Below are 20473 nucleotides of genomic sequence, written 5' to 3'. Positions count from 1 at the left end.
AAATGGGGTAGTTAAATGGAAGAAAGTAATTCCTATCAAAGACTTGTAGGGAGATTGATATATTTGTCACACAGAAGATTCGACATAGCTTTTTGCTATAAGTGCGGTCAACCTATTTATGCACAATCCAAGAGAGATGCACCTCAAAGTTATTCATAAAATTTTGTAATATTTGAAAAGAATACTTGGAAGAGGAATTTTGTCTAAGAAAGCAAGAAACATAACACTAGAAGTTTATACATATACTAATTATGTGGGTTCTCTAGTTGATGGAAGATCAACCTCGGGTTATCCTACATTTCTTGGAGGCAATCTTGTAATATGGAGTAAAAAATAAAGTATAGTGGTAAGATCAAGTGCAAAATCCGAATTCAGATCAATGACACTTGGAATATTTGAACTGTTGTGGTTAAAAATAGTTTTGGATGACTTAAAAGTAAAGTGAGATGGTCCTATGAGATTATATTTCGATAACAAGTCAACAATTAGCATTGCACACAATCCCGTGCAACATGATCAAATGAAACACATTGAAGTGGATAAACACTTTATCAAGGAGAAGTGGGATAACAGACTAATTTGTACACCATTTATCTCAACCAAAGACCAGTTGACCGATATTCTTACAAAAGGGCAATCAGGTGCATCTTTCCAACGTATGATTAGCAAGCTTGGAATGGAAGATATCCATTCACCTACCTGAAAGGGAGTGTTGAGATTTGAATATATATTTGGAAAGATCTTATCACTTATTTAATGAGATTGGATGAATTGTAATTTCTAATTTGAAGAGAATTAAGATCTTATTACAAATTCGTGGGATTGGATGAATTGTAATCCTTAATTTGTAGGGATTAATTTGTAACCAGATTATATGCTTGATTAGAGAGTAGTTTTCCCTCTTTTTTTTATTGACACACACACCTGTTGTGCCTATGGCTAAACCCTCTTTAGATATTTGATCCTGTTACAAAACGGCGAAATAAATAGCAACTTAATGCACTTAAACGAAGACAATTAACACTAATGTGAATTTCTTGGTGACAATTGAGAACACTACTTCCACCAATGCCTAGAAACTTTTGCTTGATGTCACAAGAGCAACTCGAAATGGAGCAGGTCCATATGAATTAGCAAGATTAGCATTACAAATTGGGACATCTTGCAACAAAATCAGAAAACACAATATAAATACTTAATTTGTTAAGAAACAATCTGTGAAAATCTTCAAATTACTTGGAAGCCATTGATAAAGATCAAGCAAGTAGTTAAATACCCTGCTGGAGAAAACTCTAGACAGCACAGTTTGGCTTCCAATGAATCATCTAAGACTTTGGACTTTGGACTGAATTAACGTATTCAAATAAACATCAAACCAAGAAACTGAGACTTCATATAAATTCCAAAATATGAATACTGAAAATTTATCTCCAATTACTCTTTCTACCATTTGAAAATAGAACATTAAAAGCAGTACTTTCATGATTAATTAAGTGGTATTCAGTCCACTTGTACATTTTGATTCTGAAATTTCAATGGTGATTTTACTAGAGTATGCCCTACTAGCTCCCTCACAATTTCAATGATGATTCTAATGCAGAGTTAACATCATCTACCCTATGTTATTCTGTGATCTTCTAATCAGCAAAAAAGAGGAACTTTCGAAAATTTGTTGCGACTAAGGGCCAGCCAACTACTAAAGTTCGATTTCTACAATCCTAAAATCCATTTCTTGAAATGCCAAAATGCATTAGCACCAACAAACTGACAATTGTAATCAATAGTAGCAGATTGTGATAGATTAGTATTTGGTAGAGATGCACACACCATGGCTTACACCTCTCCAAATGCTGACTGAAACATGTCAACTAGTTTCCGTATATTAACAAGATACCTAGTTGTAACACTAACTATTGGATTCCTGATCGTTTCTGTTTCCTTAGATAGATTTAGATCGCTCCACAGGAATTTCTTTGATTGATGCTTGTTTGTAGGAGCTTTTGTATCTTTGACCCGGTGCAACTTTGACGACCCCTAATTACCCTGTCAATTTCTTGCACCATATGGGAGTTCGATGTTATGGTTTCCATTGTGCTGATAGCATGTCATGTTGGCTGCTCTAGTTACTTTTTCTGTCTTAAATCGATGAAGATATATAATTGGTCATGTTGGTTGCCATGTCACTATAGGCACAGATAAAGTATGGATCCTCGCACAGTCATTCCGATGCTCAAGTAATTAGTTTTGAGATTAAATCTAAGTAACTATGAAAATAATGATGATGAACAGTGAAAACCGTTTGGAGAGCTTATCTACGCGTGGAGAAGAGACCTCTTATATAACACCTTTATCCTTGGCGCCTGTAACAAGGTGTCCCATTATGATAATGTAACATGTCTTACCCCTATACCTAAACGGTACCTGGTTGTCCCATCGTAAGGATGGTAGAAATGGATCTAATATAAGTTGCAAAGATAGGTTTCAAGAATTTTTTGACAAACTTCTACATGGCATTAAATGAGACAATGGGCTGATGGGCCAAATGGATCAACAAATCTTTAATTGATATTATTTAGTAGTGAATATGTGTCGCTTAAGAGAACTTTTGGGCCCCGTAAATGAGGAATTTAAACTTAGATTGATCTCTAAGGAGTTTGAGGCCTTAATGGCCCCCAATGAAATTCCTTCAGTAGAATCACCCTTGTTGGAGTCTGATTGGACCTGATATACCACCATATCTGATCAGCTTCAAGAGACCAAGTGTCGTGAGATCTTCGTGGGAAGGTAGGACTTTTAGCAGACTTAGAGTAAGGTTTGGCGACTCAACTACGCGGTAGGTCTTAGTCACTTGAAGGCTCAAAGAATCTATCTATACAACATTTAATCGGACCTGGGAAGCTATGTCCCTTGAAGATCTTAGAGAGAAGTCAGACCCATTGTACCCATATAATATCTTATCAGCACCATCCGCTCGGTACTGTCAGAGAAACTTCTCATATGCTCATCAAAGGACTTGGGACGCTTAGTTGCATACATTTGGGTTTTATGGCTTCCGTGAATATCCATTCGACGCTACCCACTTTGATTTTGGGGGTCACACTTTACACCTCATTGAGTTTAATTTATCTCGAACCTCCAATCAGTTTTCGGGTGCCATCTTAGGACAAGGGCGCTTAATTTGACCTTCCTTGGACTTTGATCTCTACGTCAACTAGCACTCTTGACTTTAACATTCGTTCAGAGATTCTACTTTATTCGTCGTATCATTACGTATGCATATATAGTGCCTGTATAAATACTGTCTATCTCGTACAAGTAAAGATGACCAGTGTGTATTCCCTCTGTTGCTAATATATTTTAGTTCGTTATTCGTCGCTAACTTGATGATGAGAAGGATACCGGATTCAGAGAACAACCTGATTAGTCTCGACCACACCGAATCACGTAAACTACTACAAACAAGCAGTGAAGTAATCTCCACTGAAGTTTTCTATCTTTTTATTTTTTTCGTTTGTGTTTTGATCGTAAATAAAATCTCTCTGAAAAAAGGAAAACTCTGTTCTTTAATCTTTATAATCTATAGACATTTTTTACGCTCTAAAATGCTCCACAAATAAGACTTTAGTAGCTGTGATCATTGTCATGCAAAACTATATCCAAAGGTCATCTATAAAATTTTAAAATACAATTTGCTCTTAAACTCAAACTCCAACAGACAGAATATATTGATGGTTCATGATCAAATTCAAAATCTAGACATTCAACATTGCAATGCCTATAGATTCGGGCTCATATCCAACTTCCCTCTCCTCCTGCTGTCTCTAAAATCATAAGGCTGCTGCAGTGTGTGTTGGGTGGGGGAAGAAGAATCTAATTCGCCTGCTACGTTTGGCCCACACCCCCACCTTCCAAAGGCTGCCATCCTCTCGCCCTTTACCTCTCCACTATCTCATATACTTAAAAAAAAAAAAAAAAGTTTTTAATACGAATAAATTATGCTCTCCTACATTTAAAAAAAAAATGAATCTCCTCCCTTTTCCCCACTTTGATCGCGCCCTTTAATTTGCTCCCTCACACACTCTATCTCCTGGGCCAACATTTGAATTTCCAGTCGATTGCCCCCATCAATTTGAAATCAACGTCTCTTCTTTTTGTCATCATCAAACATCATGCATGCGTGCTTTTCTTTAAAAATTATAATAACTCTCAATTGTTCATGTAGCAGATGATTCATCTGGACACAAATCGAAGACATTCATAAAACCACAAGCATCACATTTCTCATATCTATAATTCGACTGATGATATCAACTCAGTTCACCAACATGAACAAACGACAAATGCTACAACGGAACAAAAGTGAGTAATAAATTTTCCTAGCTCTTAATGGAACGCTCCATTGGGAGTGGGGAGATCGGACCATGCCGCCAGAGACGGGCTAATATTCCAGTAACCGAACTCCGCTGCAGTAGACAGCTGTGGGATTGGGTCCAAGATCGCCGTCGTCGTCGCTGAAGGAGGAGCAGCAATGCCGGAATTCGACAGCATAGAACACGAAGCAGAGGAACCGTTATTGGCGTTGCCGACCAGGGTACTCTGCAACGGGTCGTTGTGGTAATTGGACGAGGATTTGAACTTTTGGTACAGGTCTTGGATCTCTGAGCTCGGCATTTCGCAGGCAATCTTCAGGTTGTTGCCATTTTGCTGCGTCAGTCCTTGTTGGTAGGAGTAGTTTTTCCACAGAGAGGCGCCCAAACCGAGCTGGCTCAGGGGATCCAAGCTCAGGGCGTGCGCATTTAGGTGGTCCTCCTTGACTCTCACCGGACCGCAGTGCGTGGCGGGGCTCTGCACGCCGGCGCCGGACCTTAACAGGCTCATCAGATGGGAAGTGTGGGGCGAAGCCCACAGCAAGGGGCTGCTGGCGGAGAAGTCGCTGTCCATCCCGCCGCCGCCCAATCCGGACCTCAGCATGAGGTCGGATCCGTTGGCCGGCGGCTTGGCCTTGCTGGGCGAAGTCTTAGCGCCGCAGACGGCCGTGGCGACGGCGGGGACGGCCTTGGTCTTGCGGCAGCCGCCGCCAATGGGGACGTTGCGGAGGGCGCCGCCCTTGGTCCAGTAACGCCGGCAGGTCTTGCAGAAGTGGCGGGGCTGGGTGAGGTTATAGTTGTTGTAGTAGCAGAACTTGGTGTTGGTGGAGTCGCACCTCGGGCACCGAAGATTCTGCTGCTGTTGCTGTTGCTGGTCTCCGGCGGCGGCCGCCGACGTGAATGAAGAAGAAGGAGACGAGATAGTGGAGGAGGTTGGGGAGTGGTCGATGAGGTGGGAAATTGCCTTCCTCTCCTCCACAACTCCACCTAACAATCCTTGGATCATTTTTCCGATCGAGAGAATGATATATAATTGGAGTACTAGGCAAAGAAGAAGAAGAAGAAAAAACAGCAAAAAGGAGAGAAATGCAGTAGCTTTGAGCCTTTGAGAGCTGAGATTGTGCTTGGACCAGAGCGATGGATTATGAAGAGAATAATGTGAAGTGGACTGATTATATAGGACAATGGAGAGGGGAATAGGGTAACTGCCATGGATGCACTTGTTGTCTCTCAGCAAACAAACCGAATCAGAGAGAGAGAGGGGTTTTGGGGAACTGCAAAGAGACTCATGAGGACTGTAAAATCTTAAGCACCATCACAAGATTTAATTTTGTTTTTTTAATGAATTTTCGTCACAAGATTTATAATAGAAATGAAATTTCAGTCGACAGCTACTATTGGGCACGTCGGATCGGGCCCCATAATGCCTAGGCTAAGAACCCTACGTATGTAGAGAATGGTGGTTAGATTTGGATGAGATTTAAAGCAAGTATATAAATAAACTGGTCGGGGACAGTGGTCTGGGCATCTTGTCACGTTCCTCGATAGTAGATACAAATTGGAACGCCATCATCTTCCTTCATTAGGTTAGACACTCGCCATGACATCACAGGTACTCGAGGACCTCCTCCAACAGTACGTTTAACCCATACGCTAATCGGATCGAAGAATACTGCAAAGCCGATCCGTTTAAGTTAAACAGGGACGTTGGCATGGAAAGAGAGCTGTCAGAGCGACTTGTCTGGTCTAGTACTCTTCACTGTCTGTGATCTAATTAATTTATTAATCAAGATTTGTGTCGTCCAAAGATAATGATTACGAAGGGAGGCTGATGCAGTGATGGGAATGTCTCCTCTGCGTCTGCACTCTGTCAGGAAAATTGCATTCACGTTTCCCATGCATCCAATTTATTTATATGATTTATTATTGATTAATTCAATATATGGACTCTCTTAATTGTCATAGTTCTCAATTAAAGACTCGTGTTAACATCATCAATAATGGTCATAGTGTTCCTGCGAATTCATGGCAAAAACTGACAGAATGGAGTCCATGTATGTCCTATCCTTTGCTGCGTTTTGAGCGTTCAAAGTTGGTTGCCAAATGGCTGGGAGAAGAAGACAAGCAGCCGGTCTTCATCCTTGTCTTCTCCTTTTGGAACCTTTGGAAGCTCAGAGACAGAGACGATACTGTTCCTCAGTCACTAGGACTTGTGGGAATCCTTGAAGAGAACCCAAGAATCCATTAGTATCGATCCCTCGACTGACACATCACCACTGTGTTCGATTAATCTCATCTATTCCTCCCTTGTCGTCCCTTAGACAGAGAGTCCGTTTGGGACCCACCGAGGATCGATAGGATATGGTTGCTACTTGCTAGTGTAAATAAACAAAAGACACGGAGGCAGCGATAGCAGACGGCGCAAGCAGGTAACTGGGAAGCGGTGCTACGACTGTTAGATTCGGTGGGCGTTCCGAGGCAGCGCGGTCAGTGCGCGTGCAGTCAAGGAGCGGGGCCGAGGCCGCGGTGAAAGCGACGGCTCACCACCACCACCACCACCACCACGGTAACCGTATAGCTAGCGCAACCCCTGCCCGTGGACACGGCCTGGCCGAACCGTACGGAACAGTTTCACCTCAAATCTTATTCAACTAGCAACAGCACCGGTGTGATGCATGCTACTGGGCAGAGGAAAGAAAGACAGAAAAGAAAGGGAGAGGGAGACAGAAGGATAGATTCCCTCCGGTTCTCTTTTCTAGCTCATGGCTCTGTCATGGAAGCTGGGACGAGAACACATCCATGGCGTGTACATGTAATGCTCTGACGCTGGCGCAGGAGAGGGCAGGGGAAGGTGAGTGATGCGTGTATGTCAGTGCCGGCCATCATATAGCATGATGATGAAATGACCCCCGATGCATGACTTTGACATGATATGGGGAACATACCCATCCCATGCATCGATCCATCCATCATGCATTCAATCCTCATGATCTCGTCGCAGTACCTTTGCTGATCATGATGGATAGGGTTGCTCCCCCAGCAGCAGGCAGCTTCGCCTTTCCTAGGGCTTCACGAATCCGTCTCCATCCCATGGAATGGGATGAAACACAACAGAAGTGGAAATATAGAGGTAGGCTCCTGGTTGGCGTTCATGGTCTGCGTGGATTTTCGTGTTGGTGGAGTGGTCCTCGGTCTCCACAGTACGCCTGATCGTCGGTTACAAAAGGCTTAAAGAGAAGCCAATGTGGAGTGCACGCTGCCACATGAAGGGAAGATCCAATTATCGGTGGCAACTTTTGCTCACCCTTAACCTTCGTAGAGTTCCCAATGTTCTTCATAACGCAGTGCTATAGAACTAGTAGATACATCATGGGAATTTGGATTGAGTAGGTAGGAAGGGACGTTGGCAGCATGGGCAATGGTGAACATGTTGGGGAGCCGCCATTGGAGAAGAAAAGAGGAAAGATTCGGTAATGGCAGGTGGGGAAAAAGATTCTTGTGACCGACAGACTCATAATCAGATTACTGCATGAGATTATTCCAATAATGAGAGCATGTTCATGACGGTTTTGTGGATTAGTTTGATGGCATCTGCAGTGATTGATTGTTTGGTTTTGTGGATTACTTGTATGTGCATAAATTCATGATTAAAGAAAACTTAGTTATAAATCCTAAATTTTCTTAAGTAAGAAACAAAATCACATAAAATTAAGAGCACACCTATTTTTATATGACAAAAAATAAATAAGTCCCTCAACTGAATCAAATGTCAATTTGTCTAATTATTGGAAAAGCCAATAACCTTGATGCAATAGGGGAAGAGGAAAGACTATCCATGGGCATCATTTTAATATTACGACCATCATAGCTAGAGCCATTAGTTGCCTTGTGGTTTTGCTTTAAGGACTTATTCTGCAGCCTATTTTCAACCATGTATAAAAAGGGTAGCTGCTGGGTAATCTAAACAACAGTTTAGAGATCATGTTGCCAAATAATTTTAACACGTAGTTAAAACCATACTTGTTCTTCAAGACAGGTAGTTATCATTTGTCTTTGACTCGAACTCAGAATTTAGAATGCTCGTAGAGTAGTTTCATCTCTTCAGACTTCACTTTTCATTCTGCTGATGATGTGATCCTTTGTTGAAACAATAGTGCTTATCTAGAGCTGAGGACTTCGTACACTTATCCTTGATCTCAGTTCAGGAACCTGGATTTACATTGAAACAAAAAATAAGAAAAAGGGAAAACCCATAAGATAATTTCAAAAGGTACATAAAACAAATTCAAAGGATTTAGGATTAATTATGTCCTGTCCTCCTTCATTCCTAATCTAGATGGACACTTGCATTTTGATAAACAAATCTTTCTTAGTCTACACACCTGCAGTTCATCAGCAACTTATCCCTGAAAAATAGTGTATGCCATCCATCAGCTACAGAAATAAGCTCTTGCCTTGTTTAAAACTTACAATGTCCATGCTCTTTCCTCTTTACAATTCTTTTGTTAAATTTCTCAAGCTCTTTCCAGGTCATGAGAAAGCTTTTATGGTTGAGTTAAGTGCTTCTGAGACTGTATCAAGTATGGGTTAATATCTTGGCTTTCCTTCTCTGCATCATGTAAAGAAGTTTGATGGTGTAGGAGGGCATCCTTTTCCAATATCACTCGTTTGCACTCATCTAAAAGGAACTTCAAATGTTCAATTTCTGTAAGATAAGCTTCATTTGTCTCTGAAAACTTGTTCACTATGATCAATGCAACAGTTGCACACAACTCGGCTTTCTTTATTTGTTCTTCATGGACTTTAATTTTCTTCTCTAATTTGTTTATAATAGACACCTTGTCTGCTATCTCGGAGGTCAACCGATAAATCTCTCGTTCTTTATCACAACTTTCCTGTTGCTGTGCTTCAGATATCGCAAGTGTCGCTCCCCTTAAAGATTTCAACTTCCATTCCATATCATATCTAAAACTTTGTGCCTCCTCCAAGCACTTATGCAGTTCCTCAATAATCAAATCTCTTTCTGATATGCCCCTAATCATCCTCTCAACCTGTTCACCTACCCAACTGCTTTGTGGAATTGATTCAGTGATAGAATCAAGCTGATCAGTAGCTTCTTCAAGAGATGTAGTTCCATCATAGAGTATATCAGCAATCTCATATGCTAATCTTTCCCAATCTTCAGTTAATGACCTTATTTTCTCATCTTTGTTGTCAACTAGTCGTCCAAGATTTTCTTTCTCCTGAGTCACCAACGAAAGCCTTGTTTGGAGAGCTTTCATTTCATTTTCCAAATCAATGAAGCTTTGTTGCTTCACTAATGACTCATATTTTTCATTGTTGGCCACCTGCTTTTGAAGTGAACAGAGTTCCTCTTGCAAGGATGCAATTACCTCAGTAGTCTGAATCTCGAGCTGCCCAAGAACTTCTTCTAGTTCAAGAAATCTCTGAGGTGCCAAATCATCTTTGAACTTCCTGTTCAGATCTCTAGCCTTTTCTAAGGAAGCATGAAGTTTTCTCAATTTTTGTATAGGAGAGTTCTCATTGTTATAATGTCCAAAAGCTATGTTTTTCATCTCCTCATTGGAATGAAGAATACATTGGTTTCTCAATAGAGATATTTCCTTCTCCTTTTCCTTTAAAAGCACCACTTGTTGATTGCACTTTGCTCTTACTTCTTCCATCTCTTTTATTAATAATAAATGTTCTGATTCAAGCACTTCGATGATGGATCTCGAATCTTTGAGCTCATCTTTTATATCTTCATGCTCTTTTCTCAACAATGACACAGTTGCATTTGCAGATTTAAGTTCATTATCTGCATGATTAGCTCTCTCCTCTGCAAGGATGGTTTTAAGTATATCTATCTCCAAGTGTAAATTCAGGGTTTCTTCCTGCTGAAGTGTTATTTGTCCATAGACCTGTGTATCTGCGTGTGATAGCTGAGATGATTTTTCCTGGAGCAATATTGAGACCATTACATATGCCATATGTTAGACAATTCACTGGTCGAGACATGAATAAAGGACAAGTAGAAAAACAATGATGTATTGCACATGGAACTCACCTGGTTTTCCATGTCTGGCATTAGGTGCTGATCGAGCTTTCCATCAAACACTTGCATAAGCTGCAACAACAAAAAGATGTTGTTTACTTTCAAGAACTTTCATGTTACACAACCAATTGTAATGACAGCTATAAGTAGAAACCTTGTTGCGCAATTCAGACACTTCGGCTATTAAATGCTCTCTCTCCCCAGCTTCATAGAAATCATGAAACCTGTAAAAGAATGTCAAGAAATGGGGGGGAAAAGACCAAATCAGTAAACGGAAGGAAAACGACTAGCTGTACATGAATTACCTTCTCAATTGATCCAGTAGCCTTTTGTTTTCCAATGCAAGGTTTGCCAATTCAGGATTCTCCTCAACTCTTGCATGAAGCAACTGTACCTCTTCAGAAAGGGCTCGTTTTTCATCCAGCAAGTACGAGTCAATTCCCACCTGACCTTCCAGAAGGCTTTCCATTTGGCAAATCTTGTCCTGCTGCAGTTTAAGGATTTGTTTAATGTTCTGAGTATCTTCATCTTTTTGATGAACCTGTTAAAAAACACAAGTAATGCTCCTCATCACATCTCATACAAATGCAAGTACAACATCTAGGCGATTGTTTCAACAAAAGATATTTTTAAATTCATATCACAAACACGAAATGATATTGCAAAAACAGCCTTAAAATTCTAGGCATGCTTAGTTCTCAGCATTATGGTTTTGCATTGAATCTAGAAAATTAGTAAATTTGAAGGTGCTACAAATATTCCTTTACTAATGAATGCGCAATCAATTCTCAACCTTCAAATTAATGACCAACAGTCTCACTAAGTTTAGACAACAGGAAAAGTCAAAAAAAAAAAACTTACTAGGTAATTCAACTGCTCAATTTCTGCTTCAAGTTCCTTTCTTCTAGTATCTGCTATATTTTCTCTTCGTAGTGAGCCAGCTAATAATGCTTCAAGTGATTGCAACTGCATATTTAATCATAAAACACCATTACTTGCTTTATTCATTTATATCATAAGTTGAATTCACTGAATACAAAAAATATTATGAACATTCTATTTATGAATTCTTAAACACAGGCACCATTTGAAGGAATCAACATTTTTAATCCACATTATTGCATTCTCCAAGACAAGAAGTAGTTTATCATTTATATTTCAATAAATGAAAAGATAAGCCTTTTTAAAAGAACCCCATGCAGTCAAAAAATGTAGCAGCTATCAAAGTGCAGCCTCAAGTACCTGCTTCAATGAAATTGTTGCACTGTTGAAATCTTGACCAGCCTGCAACTCTTTACCATGTGCTTCAACCATTTGTGGTAACTTCTTCGCAGTAGAAACATCCAAAATTTCATTCTTTGAATCTTCAAAAATGGATCTGCGAAATGACAGAGATCTGGACACATTTTCACGCTTAAGAACTGCAAGTTCCTCCTGGGATGAAGTTTCCATAGAGGCATTTTGTTGAGCACTACTTTTAGAGGGAAAATATTTCTAAGAATAAGAATCAGAAAAAAATGAACATAAATTGTTTAAGGTGCTTGAGTCCACCTTCAGTAGATGTATTTGACGGCGTAAGGCACCAACATCTTCTGAAGCATCTCCATTTACAACAGCCTTACAATTGAGGAGGGAAAAAAAATATTTTTTAACAAATTAACATTTGAAAATCAAACAATAAGAAAAATCTGAAAACTTTTAACAACACAAGCCTGTTACATTATTCTGAATGAGCCTTGCACGCTGAGCAAATCTAAGGGTACTTAGAGTCTCATTAGCAGAGCTGCATGTGACATGAAAGTAAATCAGTGTGCATTAGGCTACCATGTCACAAATTTTAAAAAAAAAAATGAGAGGAGAGAATAACTTTTTATGTACCATATTGAAGGGCTGACATTTGCAATAATCATAGTTTTGGAGTTGCCGCCAAGTGAATCCTGAGATGATGATACACATGAAACTGGAAATAGAAGAACTTGATATAAATATGAAAGGATAACTAGTTTTAGTATTTCTTACTTGGAGAAGAAACGTGAGCCTTGAATCCCTATAAGGAACATGCCTTTGCTTCCCTTGAGCCACATCAGCAAGAACCATTATCACATGACTATAAATGTATTTGAAAATGCCATTATTAGAAGTCTAATAAACAACCTTTTGGCACTATTGGGTGAAGCAACCGTCACATGACGGAAGATAAATAATTTATTGATAAAGAGGGAATTTGTTAGTGTTCTGATAAATACCCAAGCGTTGACAATGATTTATTGATGCTTGCAGCTTCTTTTAGGCGTTCACCTTCAGCACCTGAAGTTTTCTGCCTGTTAAGTGATGTGAATTAGTGGAGAAGTATAGATAACAAAATAATCTAATTGAAAACCATATTAACCTTTCTGAGCCAGCTAGATCAACAAGATTTAGTCTTGCACTTCGGGTGTTTACTATTAAATCTTTGTCCCATCTACTCTCAATTATACAAGTACAAACAGTATGTGAGCGGCTGCTTTCATGGTTCATGTTTGTAGATGCCATTTTCCTATTGGAAGCGCCCTGATAGTCGGTTTCAGAATTGACGTTTAACAAACACAAAAGGCAAAATGTTGAAGGTGGAGATTGGATGTAATTTAACCTGTATAAGAAGCTTAAGAACATCGTTGGCATTCTCAACCACATATTCCGTGAGATTTTCAACATAGATGCCCTTCCTAATATCTTCTCTCAACTATTCACATGTTATGTGGCAAAATGAAACAACAGGCAATATATTAGCTATATGATCATTCTTATTAACCAATACAACAGACATCAGAAGTTTAAAAGGAACTTACATGTAGACTGGCAGATGAAGGGCCAAGTAGATCAATAATTTGCTCATTGTATATCTCGAGGAATGAACATTTGCAGGTATACTTAAGTTTTTCATCCTTCCTGCTTTCTTCCTCCTGCAATGAAAAACAAGAGGACTGAATGCTTATATCTTTGTTGAAGGTACAATAAAAAATAATACTAGCACCATTAATAAAAACTCACAGCTTTGACTCTTGCAAACAAAAATTCAAAAATTCTTGGTATCATTCCAAGGTTCGCGCCATGCTCAAGTTCTAGCTCTTCAGCCTCACCAAGCATTGTGTATGTCTTCCCACTTCCTGTCTAAAATAGAAATGCATGAATTAGAAGATATAAAAATGAGAATCAACGAGTATAAACCACAAAAGGATCAGAAAACTAAAAAATGATAGTTGCGAAAATACAATGTACCTGTCCATATGTGAACACACAACTATTATATCCAGAGATGCAGTTCTCAACCATTGGCAAACCAGCCACTCGAAAGAGCATCTCCTACATATATTTTTTTAAAAAAAAAAAAATCAGATGGAACCATATGAATGCTCCGAGTTCCTTAAGTCATAACCACATACCTGGTTGGCTGTTTCACACGCAATGTGATCAAATGTAAAACGGTTCCCCGGTTGTCCAATCCAAGTTATATTATGTGCACTCTCTTGCTTCAAGCATCTGTAGAAACCTTGAAGGCTCTTTTCCATGTTATTGAGAGGACGCACACGAATGATTACCTATGCAGGTTCAAAAAAGTTTGAAAAGCGTCTCCATTATGTAGCACCCATACTAACCAATACAACGGTTTACATTGTTGTGAACCTCCTAAGGATGATAGCTAAATTTTACGTTTTTTTACAAGTCTTGATTAAAACTCTCATGGGCATTTTCTTGATGTAATAAAGATTAGTCAACCAACAAACAGTTTGACATTCCAATTGACCTTATCCTTTGAGCTCTCATGTTTGTGTTTGATATTACATTTCATTCCATAAGCACGCTGATGAAACTTGAAAAAAGAAAATATATGTTACTAGAACATATTATGTTACCGATACCTGAACATTATTGTCCATCCAGAATGATGTATTCTCTTTGAGTTCAAAGTGAGGAACTTCATCTGAATTCACAACACTAGGAAGAGCGGATGATACTGGAGTGCCTCTGGACGATATGCCAAAGCTCATCCTTCGTGTCCCGACACTAATGGGAGGTCGGGTGTTGCTTATACCAGAGTTAGCCAGCTTCATAACACTCTTTCCCGGAGTGCTCCTAGTGGAACTGAAGTCTGAACGTACCAATGCTGCTTTCCCGGCGGTCCTATATGGACGAGGAGTCCTCAATCCATTCACATCTCCAATGCCTAAGTCTCCTTCATGACTGAGAGGCGGAAGCAGAGTGTTTGAAACACGGTAGCTCCAGTTGTCACCATTCGTCGTAGGGTTGGTCTTCGATACACAACCTGACCTGTACCCAGCTTCCATCTTCTCTGTCTGGTTCTCCGACAGGTTCCTATCCGGTTTCCTCCTCAAAATCGCGCTTTGATCTAACCCAGATTTAGGGTTCTGCACTATTTCCTGGATCGTTTGCAGAGGAGGTCGAGAAGGATCAGATTCCAACTGCGAGGCCATCGAATCAGCAGGGAGATTTTCATCCCTGTTTTCAGCGATAGAAGCTTTCCCAGAGTTCGCACACCGGCGAAAAATCCCCAATTCTCTCATCATCCTACAAAAACCAGACGGGAAACACAGTAAAAAGAGGGAAAATTATACGAAAACAGCTTCGAAATTCGAGATCCACAACAGAGGCTTTCAAAAATTTACATGAACGAGGAATCGGAGGAGGAATCCTGATGAAACTAGTTCGATTTCTAGTAGGGTTTTGAGAGTGGATTTATTGCTGCGGAGAGGAGAAATAACTAAATCGACGGCGTAGATTTGAAGATGGATTTGAAATTGAGGCGGCCAAGTTGCCGTGGAGTTTGAATGAGGCAGGAGGGTGTTTTGGGAAAGGCAACCAGCCACGTGTTCACAATTCATTTATTCGTTTTAATTAAATTGGCAGGACAACGGCTACTTTAGATAAGGGCCGCCTATTTTTAATCAACGGCCCATTAATGAAAATAATGCACTGTTTTTCTTTTTCTTTTTCTTTTTCTTTTTTTTTTCCTTCCATTTTTTCAAATACTAGTCTTTTTTGTTTATCTTTATGAAATATCAAACGTATTTTTTTTCTCTTTTTTTCTACTAGTTAAGCATAGATAAGATAATCACCATAGCTATAAAATTTCTTACAAGTAAACCTCTGGTGTGTCGCTAGCCATAGACAGCTCTCATGATGAACATAAGCCCACACGAAAAAAAAGAGCACATAATTCTTGATGTATATTATGATACTCTTTAAACATCATATTTGCACCCTATCATCCACTTATCCTTACTCGTCCTAAGAATCATCATGTAATTCCTGTAAATCCAGAATGATGAATAGATTGCACAGCCAATGTATAAGTTGACATATAAATGATCAAATCTTTAGTTCCCAATTTATCATTCTATGCACGCATTCCCATACAATTGATCCAAGTCATATAATAACATAAGGGGAGAAAGTTGTTTGTTCCCGTTTGCAATCGTTGTCAAGTGAGTCAGCGAAAAATAATTATCATAGAGAAGGTTGTCAGTGACACAATAGAAATGGAGGCTCACAAAGTTCCTACAAACATTCAGGAAAAAATTGAATTTGACGTGATTACTCTGATGCTCAGATTAGCAGAAGGGCAGAAAGTAGAAGAGTTGTGGAGAAAAAAGGTTCGAATGTCTATGTGTGTATAATTTCACCCAGGAAGCAAACAACCCTTTAAAGAGTTGTAACTATGCCCTTACGTTACATTTCGAGACCAACCCTTACATTGTCCATATCTCCCATGAGAAATGGCTACGTTGCCCAAGTCTCTCGGGAGAAATGGTTCATCGAGTCATGTAGGATGTAGGTCCCAAACGAGGGTGGCTGAGTTGAAGGAGCATGCAGACCAAGTTGAAGGAGTTGGGTGAACCGAGTCGAAAGAGTCGGGTGAACCGAGTCGGAAGAGTCTAGAAAGCTGGACCGAAAAGATCTGGGAGACTAAGTCAGAGGTGTTGGGTGAACCGAGTCAGAGAAGTATGGAAAGTCGGGCTGGAGAGGTTTGGGAGATCGAGCCGGAAAAGTCAGGTGGACCGATTCGAAGGAGTTTGAGAAGCCATACTAGAGAGGTTTGGGGTTTACTTTGATCTCCACCTCTGATAATTTTTGACAGACGACTTGACATCCTACTATATATAGCCTTCCCTATCCACCACATTATTGACAATTACGAATTTTTTACATATGCTTATAGTAGTGGCGGATAGAAAAATTCAAGAATGGAGAGGCGATTTTTACATGAAATAAGGGACGGTATCCTCTATCTCCACCAATGGAACCCTATAATACTAGGGGTTCTACCGTTTATAAGGGGAGGGCGACCGTCGATGCCGCCCCCCCTGGATCCTCCCCTGACAAACATATTTCAATCAAGTGTAATACAAAATGTCCATTACCATAGTTTTGAAGCATCGTTAGCGGCACCCATAATCGGGGGTTGGGCTTGTATTATGTATTCTTTTATTTATTTACAATTTATTTTTATTTAATTGAATTAAATTTTAAAAAAAAACAAAAAATTTATAATGACTAGTTCGAAATTTCATATATAAATACTCACTAATGTATATACATATCTTCATTTCAATTCACTACACTCTCTAATTCTACTTTTTTATAAATTTCTTGAATTCTTCAAACAACCCGCAAGAATATTCATCATCCCAAATCAAAAAATTCCACCAAATTATTAATACTCACATTCATTTCCAAATATATCGTTTCCTCCATAAAATCTTCAAAATTTCCAAGGTTTTGGAAATTTTATGAATCATCTAAATTATGCCCCTCGAGATCCATATCAACCGCTTCCAGCCGAATATTAGCAAAACATAAGTCATCCGTATTTCACACCACTGGTTGTTCATGGATATGGTACCTTGCACACAACTGGTATGCCTTTTACATCTCCGATATTGAATGAACCTACAACTCCGACTTTTGGCCCGGAGACTCAACTTTCCTACGGTGAATCCCCAATTGAGATGGTCAATTTTGAAAAAATGGTTTCAACTTCTGAGGGTACAAGAAATCGTTCAAGTTAGACAAAAGTTGAAGATGAGGTCTTAGAGAAAAGTTTTGTCACTATCAGCGATGATCCAATAATCAACAATGATCAAAAGGCGAATACTTTTTAGGGACGTGTTGCAAGCTACTACAATGAGAATCGTCCCCCAAGTTCAAACACCAGAAATGCAAATGTTATATGGTCACATTGGCATAATACAATTCAAAAGAAGGTATATCAATTCAACGCAAATTACAATAGTGTTTACCGCTCATATCGAAGTGGTCACAATGACAAAGATATATTGAGGTTTGTGTACGAAAAATATCGATCCGAAAATAATAGCGTTGCATTCAATCTTGAGCATGTGTGGAGAATTGTCAAAGACCGTCCAATGTTTACTCCACAGTCCGCTGATCACTTTGTGACCACACAGCAAATGAGGACCTCAGAGTCGGGAGCAAGCAACATCCCCTTCAACCAAGATGTGAGTATAGACCTGGATGATGAAGATATTCATTTAATGGGATAAAAGACAGTAAAAAAAAGGAAAAGACAAAGTAAAATCGACAATGGAGGATCTAACAGTAAATTACAATAATATTTTTGTAAAGTTCACTAAGAACACAAGCGTGAAGAAGTCTGAAGTCGATCTGAAACAAAAACAACTCGAAGTAAAGGAGATTAAGGCAAAAAGCTGCCTTGTCCAAATCTGAAGCTAAAAAAATTATCGCTTGAAGTTGAAGGAGTACGAAATCTTGAACAAAGACACCTCACAGATGACAAAGAGCAGCTTATCATACATGAATGTTTATGTCAAGACATTAGATCGAGAAGAAATATCTAAATTGTTTATTCAACGTTCATTTTCTAATATTATTGTATTTTCGAGTGATTGTAATTTTTAATTATTGTATTTCTCATTTCAATTAATATGATTTTCAATTATTATAATTTTACAAAATAGTTATTGTAAACTAGCCGTTAGAAACTAACCATTGCACCTAGCCACTAGAAACTAGTCGTTGCAAACTAGCCGTTACAAACTAGCAGTTGAAAACTAGCCATTGTATGAGAAAAATAATATATATAGACACATTGTGCTACAAGATTTTCATTTTACTATTATACTATTTCGCAAACATATATAGTAAAACATATTTTCTCCAAAAATGTCTCATTCTACATGCAACTCTAGCTTAAGTTCCAGCTCGACAAGCAAAGACGAAGTCCATGTTGAAATCGATGAGCAAGCTTATGATCCAGGTGAAGAACTGATGTGATTGGTTCTTCAACAACACCAATAACTTATGGAAGCATATTAGAAGAGGGAAATATGCAGAAGAAGGTTCGTCCAAAACAATCGTGAAGCCAAGAATGAGAGACTCATCAATGATTATTTCTCTATAAACCCGGTGTATCATGATGAAATATTTCGAAGACGATTTTGAATGCCAAGAGAGTTATTTCTCTGCACAGTGAATGCATTAGAGAATCATTCAACATTTTTCAACGTAGGGACGATGCTATATGAAGAAAAGGGTTGTCACCACTATAAAAATGCACTGCTACGATTTGTCAACTGGCTTACTGAGTCTCTGTTGACCAGCTTGACAAGTATCTATGTATAGGTGAATCAACTGCCATCAGGTGTCTTTTCAACTTCTGAGAATACGTGGTTGAAATATTTGGTGATAGGTACTTGAGAAGGCCAAATGATGATGATGTTCAACGTCTTCTTCAAATGCATAATAAGTGACACACAGATAAAATATATCCCGAGTGAGATACTTTCGTTAAGACTTTTCCTTACTCGGAGGATCCCAAGAGGAAGTTGTTTAAGAAAAGACAGGAGTCTACAAGAAAAGATGTCGAACAGGCATTTGGAGTGCTCCAATCTCGATGGGCGATTGTCAGAGGTCCACCTCATTATTGGTATAGGAAAAGGTTAAAACAAATCATGTTAACATGCATTATTTCACATAACAAGATTGTTGAGGATGAGGGAAGTCACGTGACAAATTAATACAACGATGAAGGTGACGAACCCGCACAACCTATACATGGCTCAAATCGAGAATTTCGGGATTATTTTCGGGCAAATTCTGAACTACGTGACACTCAAGTTCATCACCAACTTCGTGCCGATTTAGTTGAGCATATTTAGGGGCATACAACTGTTGGGATCCTACGTACTCGGCTAGAGAGGGGGGGTGTGAATAGCCGCCCCAAATCGCTCGTTTCTTCCTACAATTCGTTAGCGCAGCGGAAAACTAAACTAGAAACGAAAGGAAGAATATCAAACCTTAACACAGCGATGTACGAGGTTCGGAGATGATACTCCTACTCCTCGGCGTGTCCGTAAGGTGGACGAGCCCTATCAATCCGTCGGTGGATGAGTCCCCGGAGAACCGGCTAATATAAACTCCTTCGGGGTGGAGAAACCTCACCACAATCTTTGCAACAGCAATAAGGAGTACAAGAAGAACAAGAACACAAGAACAACAGGAATGTAAAAACACTTGCTTGCCTCTTGTTGTCGATTGGAACCCAGATGAAACAGCAGCTTCTAGGATCCAAACTCAGCTAGAAAACCAGCAGGAAACTCACGCAGAGCTTCAGCACAATGAGAGCTTAGCAAAGCTCTAATCGCCGTAATCAGGAAGAAGAACTTGTAGAAGCAGAGGCTCAATCTCCTTTTATAACCTGTGAAGAAGAAGACACAGAAACTAGCCGTTGTGTCGCAACGGCTAGGACCTGGACCGATCAGGCTCCACCCTGATCGGTCCAGAGCCTCTCTGATCGGTCATGGGACCGATCAGGCTCTAGTCTGATCGGTCCCGAGACCGATCAGCCATATCTTCACAGAGCCTGCTCTGATCGGTCGTGGGATCGGGAGGATGCCTGATCGTCCCAGACCGATCAGCCAACTCTGTGAGAGTTGGCTTCGTCCTGATCGGTCCGCAGTCGAAATCAGCAAAGCCAGCATGCCTGATCGGTCACCGGACCGATCGGGACCCC

The 20473-nt window shown here is 39.7% G+C and overlaps 2 protein-coding genes across 2 annotated transcripts; both read right to left on the bottom strand.

The window, feature by feature from the left end:
• Positions 1 to 4181: 4181 nt before the first annotated feature.
• LOC122034468 (dof zinc finger protein DOF2.1-like) lies at positions 4182 to 5654 on the bottom strand. Its single transcript, XM_042593731.1, has one exon. The coding sequence runs from the start codon at positions 5371 to 5373 to the stop codon at positions 4384 to 4386; it is 990 nt and encodes a 329-aa protein (XP_042449665.1). The 5' UTR covers positions 5374 to 5654; the 3' UTR covers positions 4182 to 4383.
• Positions 5655 to 8351: 2697 nt separating this feature from the next.
• LOC122035271 (kinesin-like protein KIN-12F) lies at positions 8352 to 15177 on the bottom strand. Its single transcript, XM_042594690.1, has 20 exons — positions 15087 to 15177; positions 14322 to 14988; positions 13845 to 14000; positions 13681 to 13764; positions 13453 to 13572; positions 13251 to 13364; positions 13052 to 13144; positions 12812 to 12972; positions 12669 to 12743; positions 12442 to 12529; positions 12301 to 12359; positions 12142 to 12205; positions 11974 to 12039; positions 11665 to 11856; positions 11284 to 11388; positions 10728 to 10963; positions 10577 to 10646; positions 10435 to 10494; positions 8750 to 10324; positions 8352 to 8576 (listed from the first exon to the last, which is right to left on the bottom strand). Coding segments are annotated over exons 1-19 (3825 nt in total). The 5' UTR covers positions 15089 to 15177; the 3' UTR covers positions 8352 to 8576; positions 8750 to 8911.
• Between the last annotated feature and the right edge of the window lie 5296 nt (positions 15178 to 20473).

Source organism: Zingiber officinale, chromosome 11B (assembly GCF_018446385.1).
Source record: "Zingiber officinale cultivar Zhangliang chromosome 11B, Zo_v1.1, whole genome shotgun sequence".
Lineage (NCBI taxonomy): Eukaryota > Viridiplantae > Streptophyta > Magnoliopsida > Zingiberales > Zingiberaceae > Zingiber > Zingiber officinale.
The sequence above is the reverse complement of the archived record's forward strand: the minus strand, read 5'-3'. Positions and strand labels throughout refer to the sequence as shown.

Bases quoted from the DNA above. Each gene is read 5' to 3' on its own strand.
- LOC122034468 (XM_042593731.1), bottom strand. From the start codon at position 5,373: ATGATCCAAGGATTGTTAGGTGGAGTTGTGGAGGAGAGGAAGGCAATT.
- LOC122035271 (XM_042594690.1), bottom strand. The intron at 10,495-10,576 runs GTTTCTACTTAT...TTGTTGTTGCAG, and splicing joins TGTCTGAATTGCGCAACAAG to CTTATGCAAGTGTTTGATGG. The intron at 10,325-10,434 runs GTGAGTTCCATG...ATATTGCTCCAG, and splicing joins TGCCAGACATGGAAAACCAG to GAAAAATCATCTCAGCTATC.